Source organism: Nyctereutes procyonoides, unplaced genomic scaffold (genome assembly GCF_905146905.1).
Source record: "Nyctereutes procyonoides isolate TBG_1078 unplaced genomic scaffold, NYPRO_anot_genome, whole genome shotgun sequence".
Classification (NCBI taxonomy): domain Eukaryota; kingdom Metazoa; phylum Chordata; class Mammalia; order Carnivora; family Canidae; genus Nyctereutes; species Nyctereutes procyonoides.
Genome location: NW_026575131.1, coordinates 5,591,918 through 5,610,268, shown reverse-complemented (window position 1 = coordinate 5,610,268; position 18,351 = coordinate 5,591,918). Strand labels below are relative to the sequence as shown.

The following is an 18,351-nucleotide window of genomic DNA, read 5'->3' as shown; positions in this document are numbered from 1 at the left end:
ACAGAAGTTGCCCACCTTCTGTGCAGAGAAACGACCCCAAAAACTAGAGATTTTCCCTCCATGTGCCAACGTGTCTCTAAACTGCAAGAAGGAGCTGCATGTTAATCAGGCATTAAAACAAGCTGCAGAATCTTTAATGCCACGGGAAGGATGTCACTGACGTACTGTTGCACGGGGGAAAAGGCAGGTTACAAAACGGTGTGTACACCCTGGCCCCGGATTCTACTCAGCCTCCAGCCCAGGTGGGCACACGATCGGGACCGGCATTCTCTGGGACATGAACCATGGGTGGATTAGGGTAGCTTTTATTTCCTGACATTTCTGCAGGAAGCATGTATTCATTCTAAAATCACACCACTCAAAAAAAAAATCCCTATCAAATGTGTCAATAACTTAAATTAGAAAATCTGCCGCTTAATAAAAGGGAATCAGTGCTCAAAATAGAAAATTTGGAAAGATAAAGAATCTGTCTCCACCCTGAAGCCCCTACAGGAGAAGGCTATTTTTAAAGCTAAAAATTGTTTATTTTTCTTTTCTCACTTCTCTGTTCTCATTAATTCTAGAACTGGTATTTGCGGGATTTTGTTTAAATGGTATGAATTTAAAAAAATAAATACATGGTATGAATTTTTCTTAGTTCTTATTCTTGATAAATGGGTGCTGAGTTTTCTCCACATTGTGACAGAAACATAATTGAGTTGCTTCTGATTTGGGGCCGGTCCTCTAATGAAGCCCCCCTCTTCCTGGGGGACAGCAATGAACTTCACCCCCAGCTTAGGCCCAGAGCCAGCTGGGTGGGCTGGGGGAGGTGGGTGGTGCGGGGTTCTGTGGTAGTGCTGACCTTACTTGGGTAAGGTTGACCATCATGAGGAATGGATTGCCCCACTGGGACCAGTCCAAGGTTACAATGGCCTTGGGGAAACTGCATATTTCCTAATGTGAAAAAAGTGGGGTTTTCAAGATTGACGAGGAATTCAGGGGGGGTGTGCATAAACATTAGTTCTCTCTAGGACTGTCACCTTGACCTCTCCACACATTTGGGAGCCACTGTGGAGACTGCCTGGAGGAAGCACAAAACAGAGGAATGAGGGGCCCACGCAACCTGGTTTGTGTTCCCACTTTGCTGTTCCCTGGCTGTGTGACCTGTGGGGATTCTTCTACGGTGCTGACAGTCCATTTCTTTATCTGTAAAATGGGCATAATATTCTGTTCCTCACAGGCCTGTTATAAAGGTACTAGGAGTGGGGTCTGCCCAGGGGTAGGTGGCCCGTGGGAGCTTTGATGGCTTCCTGGAGGTCCCATGGGGGCCCTCGAAGCCCAGGAAGTTCAGCTGAGGGCCAGGCCCATGGCAAGCACACACTATCCCACCGAACCTTGCCACTGCCTGCCCAGGGCGGGCTCAGGTATCTGCCCAACCCTCCCTCAGGAGCATGGCCGAGGCAGGGCTCTACACCCAGCTGGTCCTCTCCTTTCTCCTATAAGCACACATTTCCCTTCCAGGCCATCTTGGGATAAAGGCTGGAGCCCACAGCAGGTTTTCCCATCAGGCTTTTATTATAAAGAAGGTTCCAGAGCTTCTCAGCCACCCCTCCAGCCCAGCCCCCGCAGGCTCGGAGCCAGTCCCAGTGCTGGCTGGGTCTGCTGCAGGGGGAGCCTGGTCAGCAGTGGAGGGTCGCTTGACAGGAACAGAATGGGTGACTTTTTTCAGGGCCTTGAGTCGGGGCGGGGGGTTGTCTCTGCCTGTCTCCTGGAACAGTCCTTTCCAGTGTTGTGTTGGGAGCCCCTTGGGACCCCTCCCCGGGTCCTCTGCACAAGCGGCAGCTATTCACAGTTGGCGCGTGATAAGGTTTTTTTTTTTTAATATATAAAAGCTTTAAAAAAAAAGTGGTGCTATCTTTAGAAACACTTCCAGCAAGATCAAGTAGCCCAGCTACAGCCTTGGTGCGACTCAGCCCTCTCCCTCCCTCCAGCCTGGCAGCACCCAGCACCTGTCCCCTCGTCCTCCGCCCACCCCAGCTTGTGGGGGAGCCCACGGAGCCTGCCCACAGGCCGTGGGGACTGCCCACTCCACCAGCAGCCGCTCAAGCAACGAACACCTGACGCTGCTTGAAACCGTGCGTCGCCAGGGTTCTCTCGGGGTGAGAAGACGGAGATGACGTTCTGGTGGTTGAAGCAGAAACCAACGGAGGGCTGGTTCCAGGAGGCCTCCCCTCCGCCACATTGATGAGGTAGTGTTTCTGGCTGCGGCCTCTGGGCTGGGGGCTTCTCTGAGAGTGTTGGGCCATGGGGGGCGGGGCTCTCAGCAGCAGCGGTGGTGGCAGAGCTGGGGGGGGCCTCCATCCAGGCTGTGCTTGGGGGGTGGCGGGAGCCTTACCAGGGGACTGGCTTGGCTTTCAAGTCCCCAACCCAGAGATCAGATCTGGGGGCAGGTGGGAGGGGATGGAGGTGCCCAAGGGGCCAGGGCTGGGGGGCTCCCCTGCCTGGGTCAGAGAAGCTCCTCCATTCCCCAGCCCCTCTCCTGAAGCCAGTCATTTCCCAGCCGGAGTCAGAGGCACGGCACAGAGTGGCACAGAGTGAAGCTGAGGGCAGTGTCCCTCCCCAGCACATCTCCCCCAGGCTCAGGCCTCGCTGTAGCACTCGTAGATGTTATCTTCCATCAGGGCTACCACCTGCTCGAACTTGTGCTGCAGCTGGGTCCTCCGAGCAGTGGGGTTTGCCTCCAGGGCAGTCATGATCTGAGGGGGGAGCAAGGGGCAGCTGGGTCACAGCCTGAGGCCCCCACTGTAGAAGGCGGGGACCAAAACGCTGCCTGGATTTCTACTGCTGCCAACTGACCCCCGACAGCGCAAATGTCCTGGGGTGCGGACACCTGAGCATGAACTTCTCCTGGGGTTTTCCTGAGCAGAGGAGGAGGAGGGCAGGGCCGAAAAGGGGGGGCACCTCACATCAGGGGTACCCACCTGTGTGCGATACCTCTTGGCGTATTTATAAATCTCAGCCATGGCCACGTTGGTGTTGAACTCGTTCTGGTATTTCTACGGAGAGGAAGGAGGGAGTGGGAGGGGTGGTTAACCTACCCTGCAAGGCCAAGGCCTGCCCCAGCCCCAGCCCAGGGGGTTACACACAAACCCTCAGCTGCCCACAGCCCGCCCCTGGAAGTCCGGTCCCAGCCCCACGCCCACAAGGCCCCTCTGGAGCCGGCCGCACCCGGGACTCCTCTGCCAGGTGCGCGTTCATCTCCTGCTCGCTAAGCGGAGTCATGTCGTGGATCTGCTTGTAGTAGCGCTGCACGATCTTGCGGTACTCGGGAATCTCCTTGGCGTAGAGGAGCTTGTTGGTTGGCGAATCCTGGGCAGAGGGGAGTAGTGGGGATAAGCCGGCGGATGGAGACCAGACGGACTCATCTGTTTCTGGACAAGCCATGTCCCTACTGCCACACAAACGGCCCCATCACTGCCGTGTGCTGCCCTTCGGCACGGAGCCCCTGCCCTATTTTCTATAGGACTGTAGGGGGATGACCTGAAGGGGGACCTGCTTCCTTTAGAGGGGAAGTACACGGACTCTGTGCCAGCTCTTAGTTGCACACAGGCTGTTTCATCTACATCCTTGCTTAGGGTTATGCGTCTTGGTGGCTAAGATTGCCGGAAACTTGATTGCTGGCTCAGTGGAATATTTCCCACTGTATGTTTCCAACACCCAAAAGCAAAACGTGCCAAGTGCGCTCCCAGTTCTTTGTCACAGGCATCCTGCCTGCGGAGGCTGGATGTGAGAAGTGATGGCATTCTTTCTCGCGCAGCCCCTGGAAGTCACAGGCTGAAGGCAGGGCGGCGTACCCGCCATCCTCCAGTGCCAGGTCTAATGACACCATCTCATTAAGGTTCACAGCGGCCAGCACTCTTTCATGCCTCCCTGCTCTCGGCCAGGTAGTTCCCGATGCCTGGAATGCTGTTCTCTCTCCTCTCCCTGCGCCAAAGCCAGGGGTCTCAGGGAGGCCCCTCCTGTGTGCAGTTCAGAGGTCACCTGTTCCCCTCTACCCACTCCTCACTCAGTGCCCACGTGGAAGGCCCTCGGCCATCAGGACTGCTGCTCGGAGCCTGGCTGAGTCTCTCACGATGTTGTACCTGACCACGCAGGTTTCCCCTGGGCCTGGCTCTAGGGCCTAAACATTGGCAGGGGGTGTGGAGCACACCCGAGACGGATGCAGACTTTCTGATCACAAGGGCCAGTTTCTGGGCATTTGCCCCAGTGGGAAGGTCCCTGTTCATCCCCTGCCCCCCAAACCCGAGCTCCTTGGTTCCTCTCCCAGAAAGACTCGAGGTGCACGCCCCCTGCCTTGGCCCCCTCTTCCAGCCCGGCCGTGGACAGCCCACCCCGGAGCGGCAGACCTTGCCCAGCTGCAGGTCGGAGATGGAGCAGGCGTCAATGAAAGCCTGAGCGATGACAGAGAGGCAGGCGTCGATGTGGTCCGTCTTGTCGATGTCGAAGACAAACTGGGGGTTTTTCAGGATGTTCACCCAGAACCGGAGAGGAAGGCTGTGGGATGGGGTGATGGAGGCGCTGTGTGAGGGTGCGGCCGCAAAGGAGGGGGTTGCTGGGTGAGGGGGGTCAAAGAGGAAGGCAGCCAGGCGCCAAGGGCAGGCCGGCTTTACCCCTCAAGGCCAGAGAGGTTTCCACCTAAGACAGAACCTCAGTCTGCTCCTCCACAAACAGGGCTGACAACCATCCCAGCTGGCTAGGGTGGCAGAGGGGCCAAGAGGAGGGTTTGCTGCTTGCAGTGGGGCAGGATGCTCCAGGCAGGCGTTGCAGGGCCAGACTACCTTCAGGCCTTCCCCCAACCCCACACAACCTTCTGTTCTCAGGAGGGAGCCTCCAGCCTGGTCCTGGATCTCATTAGAACCCACCCCCTCAGCCCCGCCCTGCCGGGCAGCACACGGCTCCTCCTTACAGCCCTTGCACGGCAGCAGGAAGTCCACCATTAGCGGGGGCCACTGAGAAGCCAGAAAGGGCTGCGGGAGGGCGGGGTCTGGATTTTTGGCCTTGGCCTCAGGAGGCCAGAAAGGGTTGGCAATACCCCCAACCCAGGGCCACCCAGTGACTCAGCAGCCCAGAGTGCATGGACACCCCACTCCCCCACCCACCCGGAGCTCTGAGAAGCCCCTGCAACTGCACAGAAACGTCTAGGCTGTCACTTTTCCTGAGGTTCAGGCTGAAGTTTTCAACCAGTTGTGGGGGCCTGTGACCCCAAAAGCTAAGAAAGACATGCCTCAAAGGAAAGCTATGAACTGGGTATGGGTGGGTTTGAGCCTGGCTCTGCCACTGCCAAGGGCCGCGTGATCTCGAGCAGGGCCTTCTCTGTGAGCCTCACTGTTCTCATCTGTAAAATGGAGCTGACGGTGCCCGTCCAAGAGGAGTTGAGGAGAGAAGTGATGGTAAGGGCCAAACTTCCGCCCTGCTCGCTTTTAGTTAATTCTTACAAGTAAGGTGGATTACTTGGATTATCCTGGTTTTACCACCGGAAAGACTAAAGCACAGAGAGGTGAAGTCACTTACCCAAGGTCACATGGGTAGGAGGGGGCCAAACAGGGCCGGAACCCTGGCAGCTGGGCTGAGAGACCAGGCTCCGAACTCCTGCACTCGGGCTGCCCACACTGAAGCAAGGAGGCTACACCTCCCTCCCTGCCGGCCCACCGCCCACACGCCGTCGGCCCACCAACCTGTTGGTCTTCCAGATGTGCAGAGTATCAGGATCTGAGATCCCCCTCTTCTCCGCCTGCTCCTCCAGGAAGTCAAAGAAGTACTTGACGGCCAGTGGGGGTTTGTCTTCACGGATACTGAGAATAGCCTTGAACAGGTCATCCAGAAACTTCTGCAGCGTGCCCTGCAGAAGAGTTGGGTGGCTGCTATCAGCCCAGCACCACCTGGGGAGGGTGAGTGGGCACCTTTGGTAGCTCCAGGGAGCCTGAAGTGCTTGGGTTGGTGTGTGGGAAAGCCATGTACCATCGGGCTGGTCACCTAACCTCTCTGGGCCGTGATTTTCTCATCTGTGAAATCCTCCTCCCTGGGGAGGGTATTGGAAGGACTTATCCAGATACTGGGGCACAGGGTGGGGAATTGGTAGGGCCGGGTGATGACTGCCACCTGAGCCACTGGGACCTCAGCGACAGCACTGACCCCTCTGGACCTCTGCTGCCCTGTCACAGTGGCTAATACAGAAGCCATCCGTCAGGTACCTTTCTTGGCTGTGAGAAAACCCCTCTCCTCAGGAGCAACACAAAGCCCTGAGCCTCTCTCAGGGGAGCTCATCCAGAGTCACAGGAGAAGAACTCTCCCCCTACACCCAGGCATGTGTGGACAGCTGGCCCACTGATGGGGTGAAGTGGCCAGGCCCACCTTGGTGGACAGCAGGCGAGTCAGGTAGATCTCCGGTAGCACCTTCTTGCGGTGGCTCTGCCGGTGGGACTTCTTGGGCTCTGCTAACTCGTCTGTGGGCAACACCTGGGAGGCCAGAGCGCTGGTCAGTCTGGCGCCCAGCACCATCCTTGGCCGTCCTGTGGGAGGTCCTGTCCCGCAACCCGCAGGTGCCTGGTGCTTGGCGGGGCACAAGGGACCCATCCCTGCTCCCCAACCCCCGGCCTTTCCCCAGCCTGGCAGTACTCTCCCCAGAGGCCCAGGGTGGCAGGAAGCCAAGTCCATACCCAGTGAGGGTGGGCACCCCCAGGGCCAGAGGCCGGGCACTTACCAGATGGAAATACTTCTCTGTGTCCAAGTCTTTCACTGTGAGAGGGAAAACACAATAAATAAACAAGAGAGAGGAGGGGGTGGAGAGAGAGAAAAACAGGAATGGAGACAGAAAAGAAAGAGAGAGAGAGAGAGATCCAAAGCAATACCGGAAGAAAGTGAGAGTGAGAGATACAGACAGAGACAGAGGTAAGAGAGATCCAGAGAGACACACAGAGAACAAGCCCGAGACAAAAAGGCACACAAATGAGACGCACACAAGGAGAAAGGAGAAACAGTCAACAGACAGACATGGCGGAGACCCCACAGGGGCACAGGGTGGCTGCCCTCACCCCTCCACTGCCCAGACCAGAGCTCCTGCCAGCCCAGACCTCAGAAGCTGCAGGAAGACACCCGAGATCCTGCTGCTGACCTTAGCAGGGGACCCTGAGACCAAAGGAGCCTTGGACCCCATGCCTGGCAGCTGGAAAGCTAGGTCTGCGAGCCTGAGGGTACGGATGGGGGTTGGAATTGAGGCAGGGACACAGCCCAAAACCCAGATGGGCATGCCGCCTCCCCCTCCAGCCTGGCTGCTGCCCAGACCTCTTGAAACCACATCCCGCCCTCTTGGGGCCTCTCTCTGGCTGCCCGCAGGATCCCAGCTTGAGGAGGCCTGGCGGCCCAAACAGGGCTGGGGCAGAGGGGGCCTGGCCCAGTCCTCGCTCCGCCCAAGGAGGCCACAGCCCGGCCCGGCCCTGCCTCTTGGCTTCCCTACTAGGGCTGCTAGGAAGGGGCCGAAGCCTGGCCTGACCCCCTCCCCACATCCACCGGTGCTACCTCGGCCCAGTGTGTTGTCCTTCTTGTCTGTGAGACTCATGGCCAGGGAGGCACCTTCAGGGATCTGACAGGAGGGGAGAGGCTGAGGTCAGAGGTCAGAGGTCAGGGAGGGCAGAGGTGGGAGTGGGGTGGGCTGGGGATCCTACCTTGTAGTGGGCCAGCGTGTTGAGCTTCTTGCGGCCGTCCTCGACTACTGAGGTGTCATCCAGATCCCGGAGGATGTAGCTTTGCGTGCTTGAGGCAAACCACTCTGGGGGCAGAGAGCAGGGTTCAGGGGCGGGGAGCTGGCTGGAGGAGGCAGCACCAGCCCAGGCCGCACAGGGAGAGGCGTCTGGCTCCCTCTGTGGAATCTAGGGCAAGCCATGGCTCTCTCTGAGCCTTATTTTTTAAATTTTTTTTTAAATTTATTTATTTATGATAGTCACAGAGAGAGAGAGAGAGAGGCAGAGACACAGGCAGAGGGAGAAGCAGGCTCCATGCAGGGAGCCCAACGTGAGATTCGATCCCGGGTCTCCAGGATCACGCCCTGAGCCAAAGGCAGGCGCCAAACCGCTGCGCCACCCAGGGATCCCTGAGCCTTATTTTTTAAAATGCAAAGGAGGAAAGAGATTCAGAGGAGAGAGTACATGGGCACAGAGCAGGAGGTCTGGTCATGTCTCCGACCTTGAGGCTGTTACTTTACTATCGCTGATGAAATAAGAAAAGGTAGCATGTGTGAAAGGGATCACAGACCTTCCATGACTCCCACTGTCCTGAGGTACTGACTGCCCTTCCAGGTTCTGGGTGACTGAATACCTGCCCCACCTCATCTCACAGCCTATCCCGGCCCCTGCGTGCCAGACCCAGGGAGCTCCCTGCTATGAATAGACAGTCACTGAACCCTTTATCATCACAATCTGGTGCTTAGAATGGGGCCTACGATCAAAGAATGAATGGCAGATTTTGGCCCAACCGAAACTCCTATGCATCCTTCAAAACCCACTCCAACTTCACCTCCTCGAGCAAGCTTTCCCTGAATACTCTTTGCTGTTGTTTGCAGCTGGCTCACACTGCAGTACCCATCTCCCCACCAGAACAGGAGCTCCTTGGTGATGGGCACCTTGTCTGATCGTCTCCGTGTCCCCAGGGCCACAATTAATGTACATTAGCTGAGTGAAAGGCACATGCAACCAAAGCAGGGGACAGTTCCCACTGGAGTAGCCCAATGCCAAGGCCCTGCCCACCGAGGTCAACGTCCTCTGCACGTGGCCACTGAGAGTAGGGCACATTCTTGCAGAAGGCTTCCAGAATCTTCTCTTTCACCTGTGTCAGCGTGTCTGTGTCCATGGCTCGCACACTCAGCGAGTCCATGCCACAGCCCTGGAAGGACACGTTCAGGTTCTGCAAGAGAGGAGGAGACAGTCAGCAAGTCCCTCCCATCATTACCCTGGGCCTAGGCGGCGGGGTCATGATTCAGGTCAGGGTGTTCCTGGTCAGCCTGGGAGACGGCTCCCACCCTGCTGCCAAGCTGCCCTGACCCAGCCCGGCTCACCCGGGGCTTGGCCTCGATGTTCTCCCGCAGCAGCCACTCCTCGTTGAGCGTGTAGCGGGCCTTGCCCGTGATGGCGTCAATGGAACCCTTGTTGATCTGCTGCTTGATGGCGCACAAAAGCAGGAAGAATGGCTCCCCCACTGTTTCCTGGGGGGGCACAGGGCTGTGAGGGGCTGAGGCCCAGCCTGCCTGGCCCAGCCCCCACCTGCCTCCATATCCAGCCCCCAAGCCTTTGGCCATGCCGTGGCCCCATCCGGAACACTTCACCAGCCCCTTCCACCAACACTTCCATGGCTGCCTGGGTTGTTACCCCTTTTGGATCCTGGTGCCATCCTCCCGTCTCCCCCTGCCTCCTGTCCCCCACCCCTGGTGTCTCCATAGACTCTGAGGTGGAAAATGCTTGGCTGTGGGCAGGTACATGCATTTGGTCATCCCAGCAACTCTTTCTAGTATGGGATGTCATCCTCACTGCTGAGGCTCAGAGAGGACAATCAACCTGCCCAGGGTCACTGAGTGGGGAAGTAGCAGGGCTAGACTTGAACCCTGGATGAGCCGGCTGCCAAGCCCACGACTCTGCTAAACTGCCCAGGGTGAGTTTAGAATACAGAATGTCTCAAATCACAGGCTGGGGAGCGTAAAGCATCTTGGGCCAGGTGGGCCTCATACCCCTGCCCTCCTATGAGCCCTCAGACCTGAGCTTAGGGTCACCCCCTCCAGGAAGCCACCATGAACCCTCCACCCAGGCCCAAGGCCTCAGCAGTTGAGCTCCACTGCGTGACATTTATTGCTCTGTATGTTAATTGCTATTTCCACATCTGTCTCCTCTAAGCCTGGGGGAATCTTAAGGGCTGAGACTGGGCCTCGTTTATCATCTGAACCCAGAGCCATGGTCCAAAGGCACACAGGGGAGGGTTTGATGACTAAGAAAACCATCTGGAACAAACCTCTTGACACAGCCTCTGTTCTGCCCTGAGCTTGCTCTGAGCCCTTACGGGAAGCCAGGCCTTCCCTGAGCTGTGTCTTGGACCCCACAGGCCTGTCCCTGCTCCCTGAGCCCCTTCCCTCATCTGCATGAAGGGTATGATGACTCCTCCTGACAGAGCTGGCATGAGGGTGAAACAGAGTCAGATACGTGATGCTTGTCATGAGGAAAGCCTGGGAGGTGGCAGGCCCTACTGTGTTACCCGCAGACAGCTGTACATGCAGATGGACATCCAGTTGGTGAGCATCTTCTCAACCACAGACTCCGTACGCCGCAGCATGAGCTTCGGGTTCTTGGCAGCCGAGGCGTCGATGAGGTCCACCAGCAGTTCCTTCATGATGCCCGTGTAGTACTCGAGCTTGCCGTGGAGCGCGATGGTCAGCAGGGAGGCCAGGCTGCACCTGTGGGTGGGTGCGTGGCCTCAGCAGCAGCCGTACCTTAGGGCCCTGGGATGTGAGGAGCATGTGTATGGGGCTCCACTGCTGCCTTGTGGACCTGGTGACCCCAGGTATGCCTGTGTGGCTGGTGCCTGGCAGATGGGTGAGAGTGCAGCTCAAACCCACCTGGACAAAGGGCCACCTTCTTGAACATTCCAGCAACCACCATGTCCCTGAGCCCATAGCTTGGGCATCCAGGCCCAGGAACGGAAAGCACGTGGGGGCCTTGTGCTGGGTGGATGCCTACTGCCTGGCAGGCAAGGTGATTTGCAAACTGCCCAGCCTTGGGTCTGGCCAGGCCAAGCCAGGACAGGCTGTGTGGCCCCTGTCCCTCTCCCAGAGCCTCGCAGCCTGACCTGTCACGCACTGCAAAGTCTTTCTGCTGCTCCAGCGCATGCACAAAGACAATGAGGAAGTGCTTGTTGTTGAGCAACGAGGAAAACAGGCTGATCCCCTCTTCCATGTTGGGCCGGCAGCTCTCCGGGATCTGTGGAAGTAATCGGTGCAATGCACAGGGGTCTGGTACCTCTGCGTGGCCTGGGAGGCAGGACTTATAATGCCCTGAATGGCTCTTTGAATGCCTCCTGGGATGGGAAGCTCACCACCTTTCATGGCAGATGTCTCTTAACTCCCAACTGGGAATCATGGCTCAGTTGAGTTGAAAAGTGGGCCTCGAAAAAGGTTAAGGGTGTCTGGAGGTAACCCAGAGTCCCTGTGTGTAGGACCCTCTTGCTTGCCATTCTGGAGGCAGCAGGTAGAATGGAATGTCCAGAAAGACCCAATCCTCTCGCCTCCCTACCTCGCTTGGGGTCAGCACTTATAACACCCTGAATGGCCACTTGAGTGCCTCTTGGGATGGAGGACTTACTGTCTTCCAATAACTGATCCCTCTTAACTTCCCGTGATTAGGACCAATGGGCCAGATGAGGGATGGGGTGGCTCTGAGCCCTGTGTGTACATGCACACACGTGCACGGGATACTCACCTTCCACTCTCCCAGCAGTGGATGGGTCTCCTGCACCGGGGAGCTGCCCTGGGAGTTGAGGGTCTGGGAGGGCAGTACATAACGTTCTTCATAGAGGGAGGAACACTGTAGGGGTAGACCACCCCCGGCATCTCAGCAGGGCTGCGGTCTCCCCTGACTGGCATGCAAGGGCCGCTCAACAAGTGCAAAGGGATACCTTGTAAAGGAAGAAGAGGCAGGAGACCATGCCCAGGGGCCTTAAGGGTCCAGAGAAGCAAGGAGGGGTGACCCAAGGGGCTTGGGGTGGGGGAGGAGAGGAAGGTGCAGGACCTCCCAATACAAGGTGTGGCAATGCAAGAGCACACAAGGCTTATGAGGAAGCAGAAGCAGCTCAGTGTGGAATAGGAGAGAGAGCAGAGAGGCCAGCAGGGACCACGGTATGGCCTTGCTTGGGCTGCTGCATGGTGAACAGTGTGAACAGGGCAAGAGGCAGGGCACTGGCTGCCAGCAGGAATGCTCTGGCCAGGCCAGGGAAGGTGGGGCCAGGGCAGCAGCCCCTGGAACACAAAGATGGGTGGGAGGCTTGAGGTAGAGTCCAATGGGCAGGAGGAGGGGATGTAGAAGCCTGGCTGGGAAGGGACCCAGGGCTGAGAGAGGCTGGTGGAGCACTGGGCGCCTAGGAAAGCCTGGGCCACCTCTGCTCGCCACCTCAGTAAGGAAAGAGACAGGCCCTACACCCCGGGAGAAGACTGGGGCCAGCAGCCGGCTTCTGTATGGACAGCTAGACATCAAATGAACAGAGAAAAGTGAGGGGAGAAACTAGGCGCCTTCCCTCCGCAGGCAAGGGCAGGTGGCCAAGGCTGCCGTGAGAGCGCATGGAGGTTAGGCACTGTTCCAGGGGCCCATGTGGGGCCCTCTAAGGCAGCAGGGCCCAGAAGGAGGTCAAGGAGCCCCTGAGGTGGCTGGCAAGGTGCAGGCTGACCTTAGGGAAGAAGGTGCGTGTCACAAAGTGCTTATACTCCAGGAAGGGGATGCCCTGGCTGCGGTTCAGCTCCTTGGTCAGATCGGTCATGTCTGTCTGCAGCTCGGCAAAGCCTGGGGGGTTGGCAGGGAGCTGTGAGGACATCTCGAACCCATTCCCCAGATGGCAGAGCCAAGGTCCACAGCCCTGCGTGGTCCCCAACCCGCTACCTTTACGGATTTCCTCTCGGATCTGAGATTCCATCTCCTCCATCTGCAGCAGAGTCTTCTGCCAGTAGCGCTCGGCACGGCGGCTCTTAGTACAGAAGACAAACAGGGCTGCAGGCAGTAGAGAGGCAGGTCAGGCCTGGACAGCCCCTTGGAAAACATCTGTTGACAAGTGGCAGTGCACAGGGCCCGGGGCTGGAGGGCTGGAGAGGTCCTACTAGCTTCCTCTCCAGCTCCCCTGGGCAGGGTGTGGGGAGGTGGATGGGTGCCCTTCGCCTGCAGCCCTCCCCTCCCTGGTGCGCTAAAAACTCCTACAGGGTAAAGGGTCGGGGAACACCCAGGAAAACAATTCTAATATCCCATTCTCCTAAAAAGAAGTGTGTGTGTGTTTTAAAATAGTGGTAAGCATTATAAAATAAATATAGTGGGCCAAACACTTATAAAGCAAGTATAAAGGATAAGACAAAAGTAGTAAAATTTTTTTAAAAGTAGTAAAATTAATTAAAATATGATAATTAGTTAAGAGATACATAAAATAAACATGTAAACTGTGTCATCAAAAAATATAAGATGGGGTGGAAGGTGTCTGGATCTTCGTTTAAGCGTCCAGTTCTTGGTTCAGCTCAGGTCATGATCTCAGGGTCATGAGATTAAGACCTGTGTCAGGCTCCACACGCATTGTGGAGTCTGCTTGAGATTCTCTCTCCCTCTCCTGCTCTCTCTCTCTCTCTAAAATAAGTAAATAAATTTATATATACACACACACACACACATATATAATGGAGCGGAATAAAAATATGAAGCTCTGGAATGTATTCAAAATTAACTTACTATCAACTTAAAAGAGACTGTTATATATATAAGGAATTATATGTGAACCTTACAGTAACCACAAAGAAAAAACATAAAATACACAAAAGAAATGAAAAAAAAAAAGAAAGAAAGAAATCTAAACATACCACTAATGAAAACTATCAACACATAAAGGAAGAGAGAAAGAGAAGAAAGAAACAGAAAGTACAAAAACAGCCAGAAAACAACTAATAAAATGTCAGTAAGTACATACCTATCAATAATTACTTTAAATATAACTAGACTGAATTCTCCAGTCAAAAGACATAGAGTGGATAAGTGGATTAAAAAAAAAAAAACGACCCATCTATATGCTGCCTACAAGCGACTCACTTCACATCTAAGGTCACACACAGACTGGAAGTGAGGGGATGGAAAAGCAGTCTTTCATTTGTATGAAACAAATGAAAATGCAAAGAAAGCTGGGATAGCAATCCTTACATCAGATAAAATAGACTTTAAAACAAAGACTGTAATAGAAGACAAAGAAGGACACTACATAATGATAAAGGGGTCAATCTAACAAGAGAATATAACATTTGTAAAGATGCACTGAACAGAGGAGTACCTAAACATACAAGGCAAATATTAACAGGCCTGAAGGGAGGAATAGACAGCAACATAGTAATAGTAGGGGACTTTAACACCCTACTTGTATCAATGGATAGATCACCCAGACAGAAAATCAATAAGGAAACATCATCCTTAAATGACACATTGGACCAGATGAACTTAACAGATACAGACAGAACATTACATCCCCAAACAGCAAAATACATATTCTTTTCAAGTACACAGGGGACATTCTCCAGGTTAGGTCATGTATTAGGCCACAAAACAAGTGTCAATAAATTTAAGAACACTGGAATAATATCAAACATCTTTTCTGACTACAACAGCATGAAACTAGAAATTAATTCCAAGAAGAAAATGGGAAAAGACACAAACACATAGAGGCTAAACAACATGCTACTGAAACTAATGGGTAAATGAAGAAATCAAAGAGCAAATAAACACAAATATAGAGACAAATTAAAATGAAAAAAAAAAAAACAGTCTCAAATCTTGGGACACAGAAAAAAAACACTAAGAGAGAATTTCATGGTGATACAGGCCTACCTCAGGAAACAAGAAAAGTTTCAAATGATCTAACAAAGGAACCAGAAAAAAGAAGAACAAAACTCAAAGTTAGTAGAAGGAAAGAAATAAAGATCAGAGCAGAAATAAATGAAATAAACTAAAAAAAAAAAAAACAACAACAAAAAAACAGTAGAAAAGATCAATGAAGCCAAGAGCTGGTTCTCTGAAAAGAAACAAAGTCGAGGGATCCCTGGGTGGCGCAGCGGTTTGGCGCCTGCCTTTGGCCCAGGGCACGATCCTGGAGACCCGGGATCAAATCCCACGTCAGGCTCCCAGTGCATGGAGCCTGCTTCTCCCTCTGCCTATGTCTCTGCCTCTCTCTCTCTCTCTGTGTGACTATCATAAATAAATAAAAATTAAAAAAAAAAAAAAAAACAAAGTCGAGGCGTAGCCCCGGTGGCACAGCGGTTTAGCGCCGCCTGCAGCCCAGGGCGTGATCCTGAAGAGCCAGGATCGAGTCCCACGTCAGGCTCTCTGCATGGGGCCTGCTTCTCCCTCTGCTTGTCTCTCTCTCTCTCTCCTCTCTCTCTCTCTCTCTCTCTGTGTCTCTATGAATGAATAAGTTTAAAAAAAATCTTAAAAAAAAAGAAACAAAGTCGACAAACCTTTAGTCAGACTCATTAAGGCAAAAAAGAGAGGACTGAATTGAATCAGAAATGAAAATGGAGAAATTATATCTGATACCACAGAAATACAAAAGATAAGAGAATACTATATAGTTATATACCAAGTTGGAGAATCTGGAAAAAATGGTCAAATTCCTAGAAATATACAATCTTTTAATCATGAAATAGAAAATCTAATTAGACTGACTACTAGTCATGAAATTAAGTCAGTAATCAAAAAACTCCCCCCAAAACAAAAGTCAGGTCCAAATGGCTTTACAGGTGAATTCTACCAAACATTTAAAGAAGAGTTAATACTTATCCTCTTGATATAATTCCAAACAGTTGAAGAGGAAAGGACACTTCCAAACTCATTTTATGAAGTCAGCATTATCCTCATACTAAAACCAGAAAGAGACATTACAAAAAAAGAGAACTACAGCCCAACATCACTGATGAACAAAGGTGCAAAAATCTGCAACAAAATATTACCAAACCGAATTCAACAAGACATTAGAAGGATCATACACCATGACCAAGTAGGAGTCATCGCAGGGACACAAGGATGGTTTAACACCCATAAATCACACAACGTGATACACCACATTAACATAAAAATGAAGGATAGAAATCATTTGATCATCTCAATAGATGCAGAAAAAGAATTTGACAAAATTCAACATCTTATGATAAAAATTCTCAATAAAGTGTGTACCAGAGGGACGTACTATAAAGTGATATAGGACATATAGGATGGAGACAAAGTTAATAGCAAACTCAACAGTGAAAAGCTGAAAGCGTTTCCTCTAAGATCAGGAAGGATGCCCATTCTCACCAATCTTACTCAACGTAGGATTTAGAAGTCCTCGCCACAGCAATTAGACAAGAAAAAGAAGTAAAAGGCATCCAAATTGGAAAGGAAGAAGTAAAACTGTCACTATTTGCCGATGATATATGTAGAAAACTTTAAAGACTCCACCAAAAAACCCCACAAAACAACAATTACAACTACTAAACAAATTCAGTCAAGTCACAGGATACTATATTAGTATATATTACTAATATACTAATATACACAGGATACTAATTAGTATGATATTATTGTCTTTCTATACACTAACTAATAAAGAACTATTCAGAAAGAGAAATGGGAAAATAGTACCATTTACAATTGAATCAAAAAGAATAAAATACTTAGGAATAAATTTTATCAAGGAGGTTAAAAAATGTTTACTCTGAAAACTAGAAATTATTGATGAGAAATACTTGGGATGACACAAAAGAAATGGGAGGATATACCATGCTCATACATTGGAAGAATTACTGTTAAAATGCCCTCACTACCCAAAGCAATCTACAGACTCAGTGCAATCCCTATCAAAATACCAGTGGTATTTTTCACAGAATTAGAATAAACAATCCTAAAATGTAAACAGCCAAAGAAATCTTGAGAAAGAATAAAACAGGAGGTACCATGCTCCCAGGCTTCAAGCTATAGCCAAAGCTAAGGTAATCGAAACAGTATAGTACCACACAAAACAGGCACGTAGACCAATGTACTAGAATAGAGTCCACAAATAAACTCATACTTACATGGTCAATTAATCTTCAACAAAGGAAGCAAGAATATACACTGGGTTAAAGACAGTTTCTTCAATAAATGGTATTGGGAAATCTGGACAGCCATATGCAAAAGAATGAAATTGGATCATTTTCTTACACCATATACAAAAATAGAGTCCAAATGAGTTAAAGACTTAAATTTGAGGTTTGAAACCATAAAGCTGCTAGAAGAAAACATAGGCAGTAAGCTCTTGGACATCAGTCTTAGCAATATTTTTTTGGATCTGTCTCCTCAGGCAAGGGCAACAGGAGCAAAAATAAACAAATGTAACTACATCAAACTAAAAAGCTTTTGAACAGCAAAGGAAACCATCCCCAACACAAAAGGCAACCTATTAAATGGAAGACAATACTTGCAATGTATCTGATAAAGGTTGATATTCACAATATATAAAGACTCCTACAACTGAAAAGCAAAAAACCAAGCCATCTGATTAACAAATGGGCAGAGGACCTAAATAGACTTTTTTTTTTTTTTTTTGCGAAGAAGACATGCAGATGGCCAACAGACACATGAAAAGATGCTCATCATCACTCATCAAAAATACAAATCACAGCCACAATGGGATAGCACTTCACACCTGTCAGAAGGGCTGGTATCAAAATGACAAGATATAACAAGTGTTGGTGAGGCTGTGGAGAAAAGGAAACCCTGGCAAACTGTTGGTAGGCACATAAATGAATGCAGCCACTATGGAAAACAGGAGGTTCCTCAAAGATTAAAAATACAACTGCCCTGGGACCCAGCAATTCTACTTCTGGGTATTTAGCTGAAAAAAATGAAAATACTAATTCAAACAGATACATGCATCCGGATGTTCATTACAGCACTATTTATAATAGCTAAGACATGGAAGCAAACCCAAGCATCCATGGGTAGATGAATGGATAAAGAAGATGTGGTATATAGATACAATGAAATACTACTCAGCCCTGAAAAATGAAATATTGCCATTTGTGACAACATGGATGGACCTAGAGGGTGTCACGTTACAAAGTCAGACACCGAAAGACAAATGTTATGTGATTTCACTTAGAATCTAAAAAACAGGGGATCCCTGGGTGGCTCAGTGGTTTGGCGCCTGCCTTTGGCCCGGGGTGCAATCCTGGAGTCCCGGGATCGAGTCCCACGTTGGGCTCCCGGCATGGAGCCTGCTTCTCCCTCCTCCTATGTCTCTGCCTCTCTCTCTCTCCCTCTCTCTCTCTCTATCATGAATAAATAAATAAATAAATATTTTTTAAAAAGAATCTAAAAAACAAAACAAAATAAACAAGTAAAACAAAATAGAAATGGATTCATAAATGCAGAGAATAATCTGGTGGTTCCTAGAGAGGAGGGGTGGGAGGAATTGGGTGAAACAGGTAAAGGTGCTTAAGAGGCATAAACTTCCACTTATAAAAGAAATAAGTTTTGGGGGACCTAACATAGGAACTATACAACATAGGGAATATAGTCAATAATGTTGTAATACCTT

At 51.3% G+C, this 18,351-nt stretch overlaps 1 protein-coding gene across 1 annotated transcript in view; it reads right to left on the bottom strand.

The window, feature by feature from the left end:
* Positions 1 to 1,533: 1,533 nt before the first annotated feature.
* PLXND1 (plexin D1) overlaps positions 1,534 to 18,351 on the bottom strand; it is a 56,857-nt gene continuing 40,039 nt past the window's right edge. Inside the window, exons 21-36 of the mRNA XM_055343436.1 lie at positions 12,660 to 12,767; positions 12,451 to 12,563; positions 11,490 to 11,594; positions 10,861 to 10,991; positions 10,270 to 10,468; positions 9,086 to 9,232; positions 8,778 to 8,934; positions 7,701 to 7,804; positions 7,555 to 7,618; positions 6,740 to 6,774; positions 6,391 to 6,495; positions 5,715 to 5,878; positions 4,386 to 4,533; positions 3,208 to 3,348; positions 2,961 to 3,035; positions 1,534 to 2,735 (exon numbers count right to left, since the gene is read on the bottom strand). Coding sequence (XP_055199411.1) covers positions 2,619 to 2,735; positions 2,961 to 3,035; positions 3,208 to 3,348; positions 4,386 to 4,533; positions 5,715 to 5,878; positions 6,391 to 6,495; positions 6,740 to 6,774; positions 7,555 to 7,618; positions 7,701 to 7,804; positions 8,778 to 8,934; positions 9,086 to 9,232; positions 10,270 to 10,468; positions 10,861 to 10,991; positions 11,490 to 11,594; positions 12,451 to 12,563; positions 12,660 to 12,767 — 1,913 coding nt within the window. The 3' untranslated portion in view covers positions 1,534 to 2,618. The remainder of the gene's footprint in view (positions 2,736 to 2,960; positions 3,036 to 3,207; positions 3,349 to 4,385; positions 4,534 to 5,714; positions 5,879 to 6,390; positions 6,496 to 6,739; positions 6,775 to 7,554; positions 7,619 to 7,700; positions 7,805 to 8,777; positions 8,935 to 9,085; positions 9,233 to 10,269; positions 10,469 to 10,860; positions 10,992 to 11,489; positions 11,595 to 12,450; positions 12,564 to 12,659; positions 12,768 to 18,351) is intronic.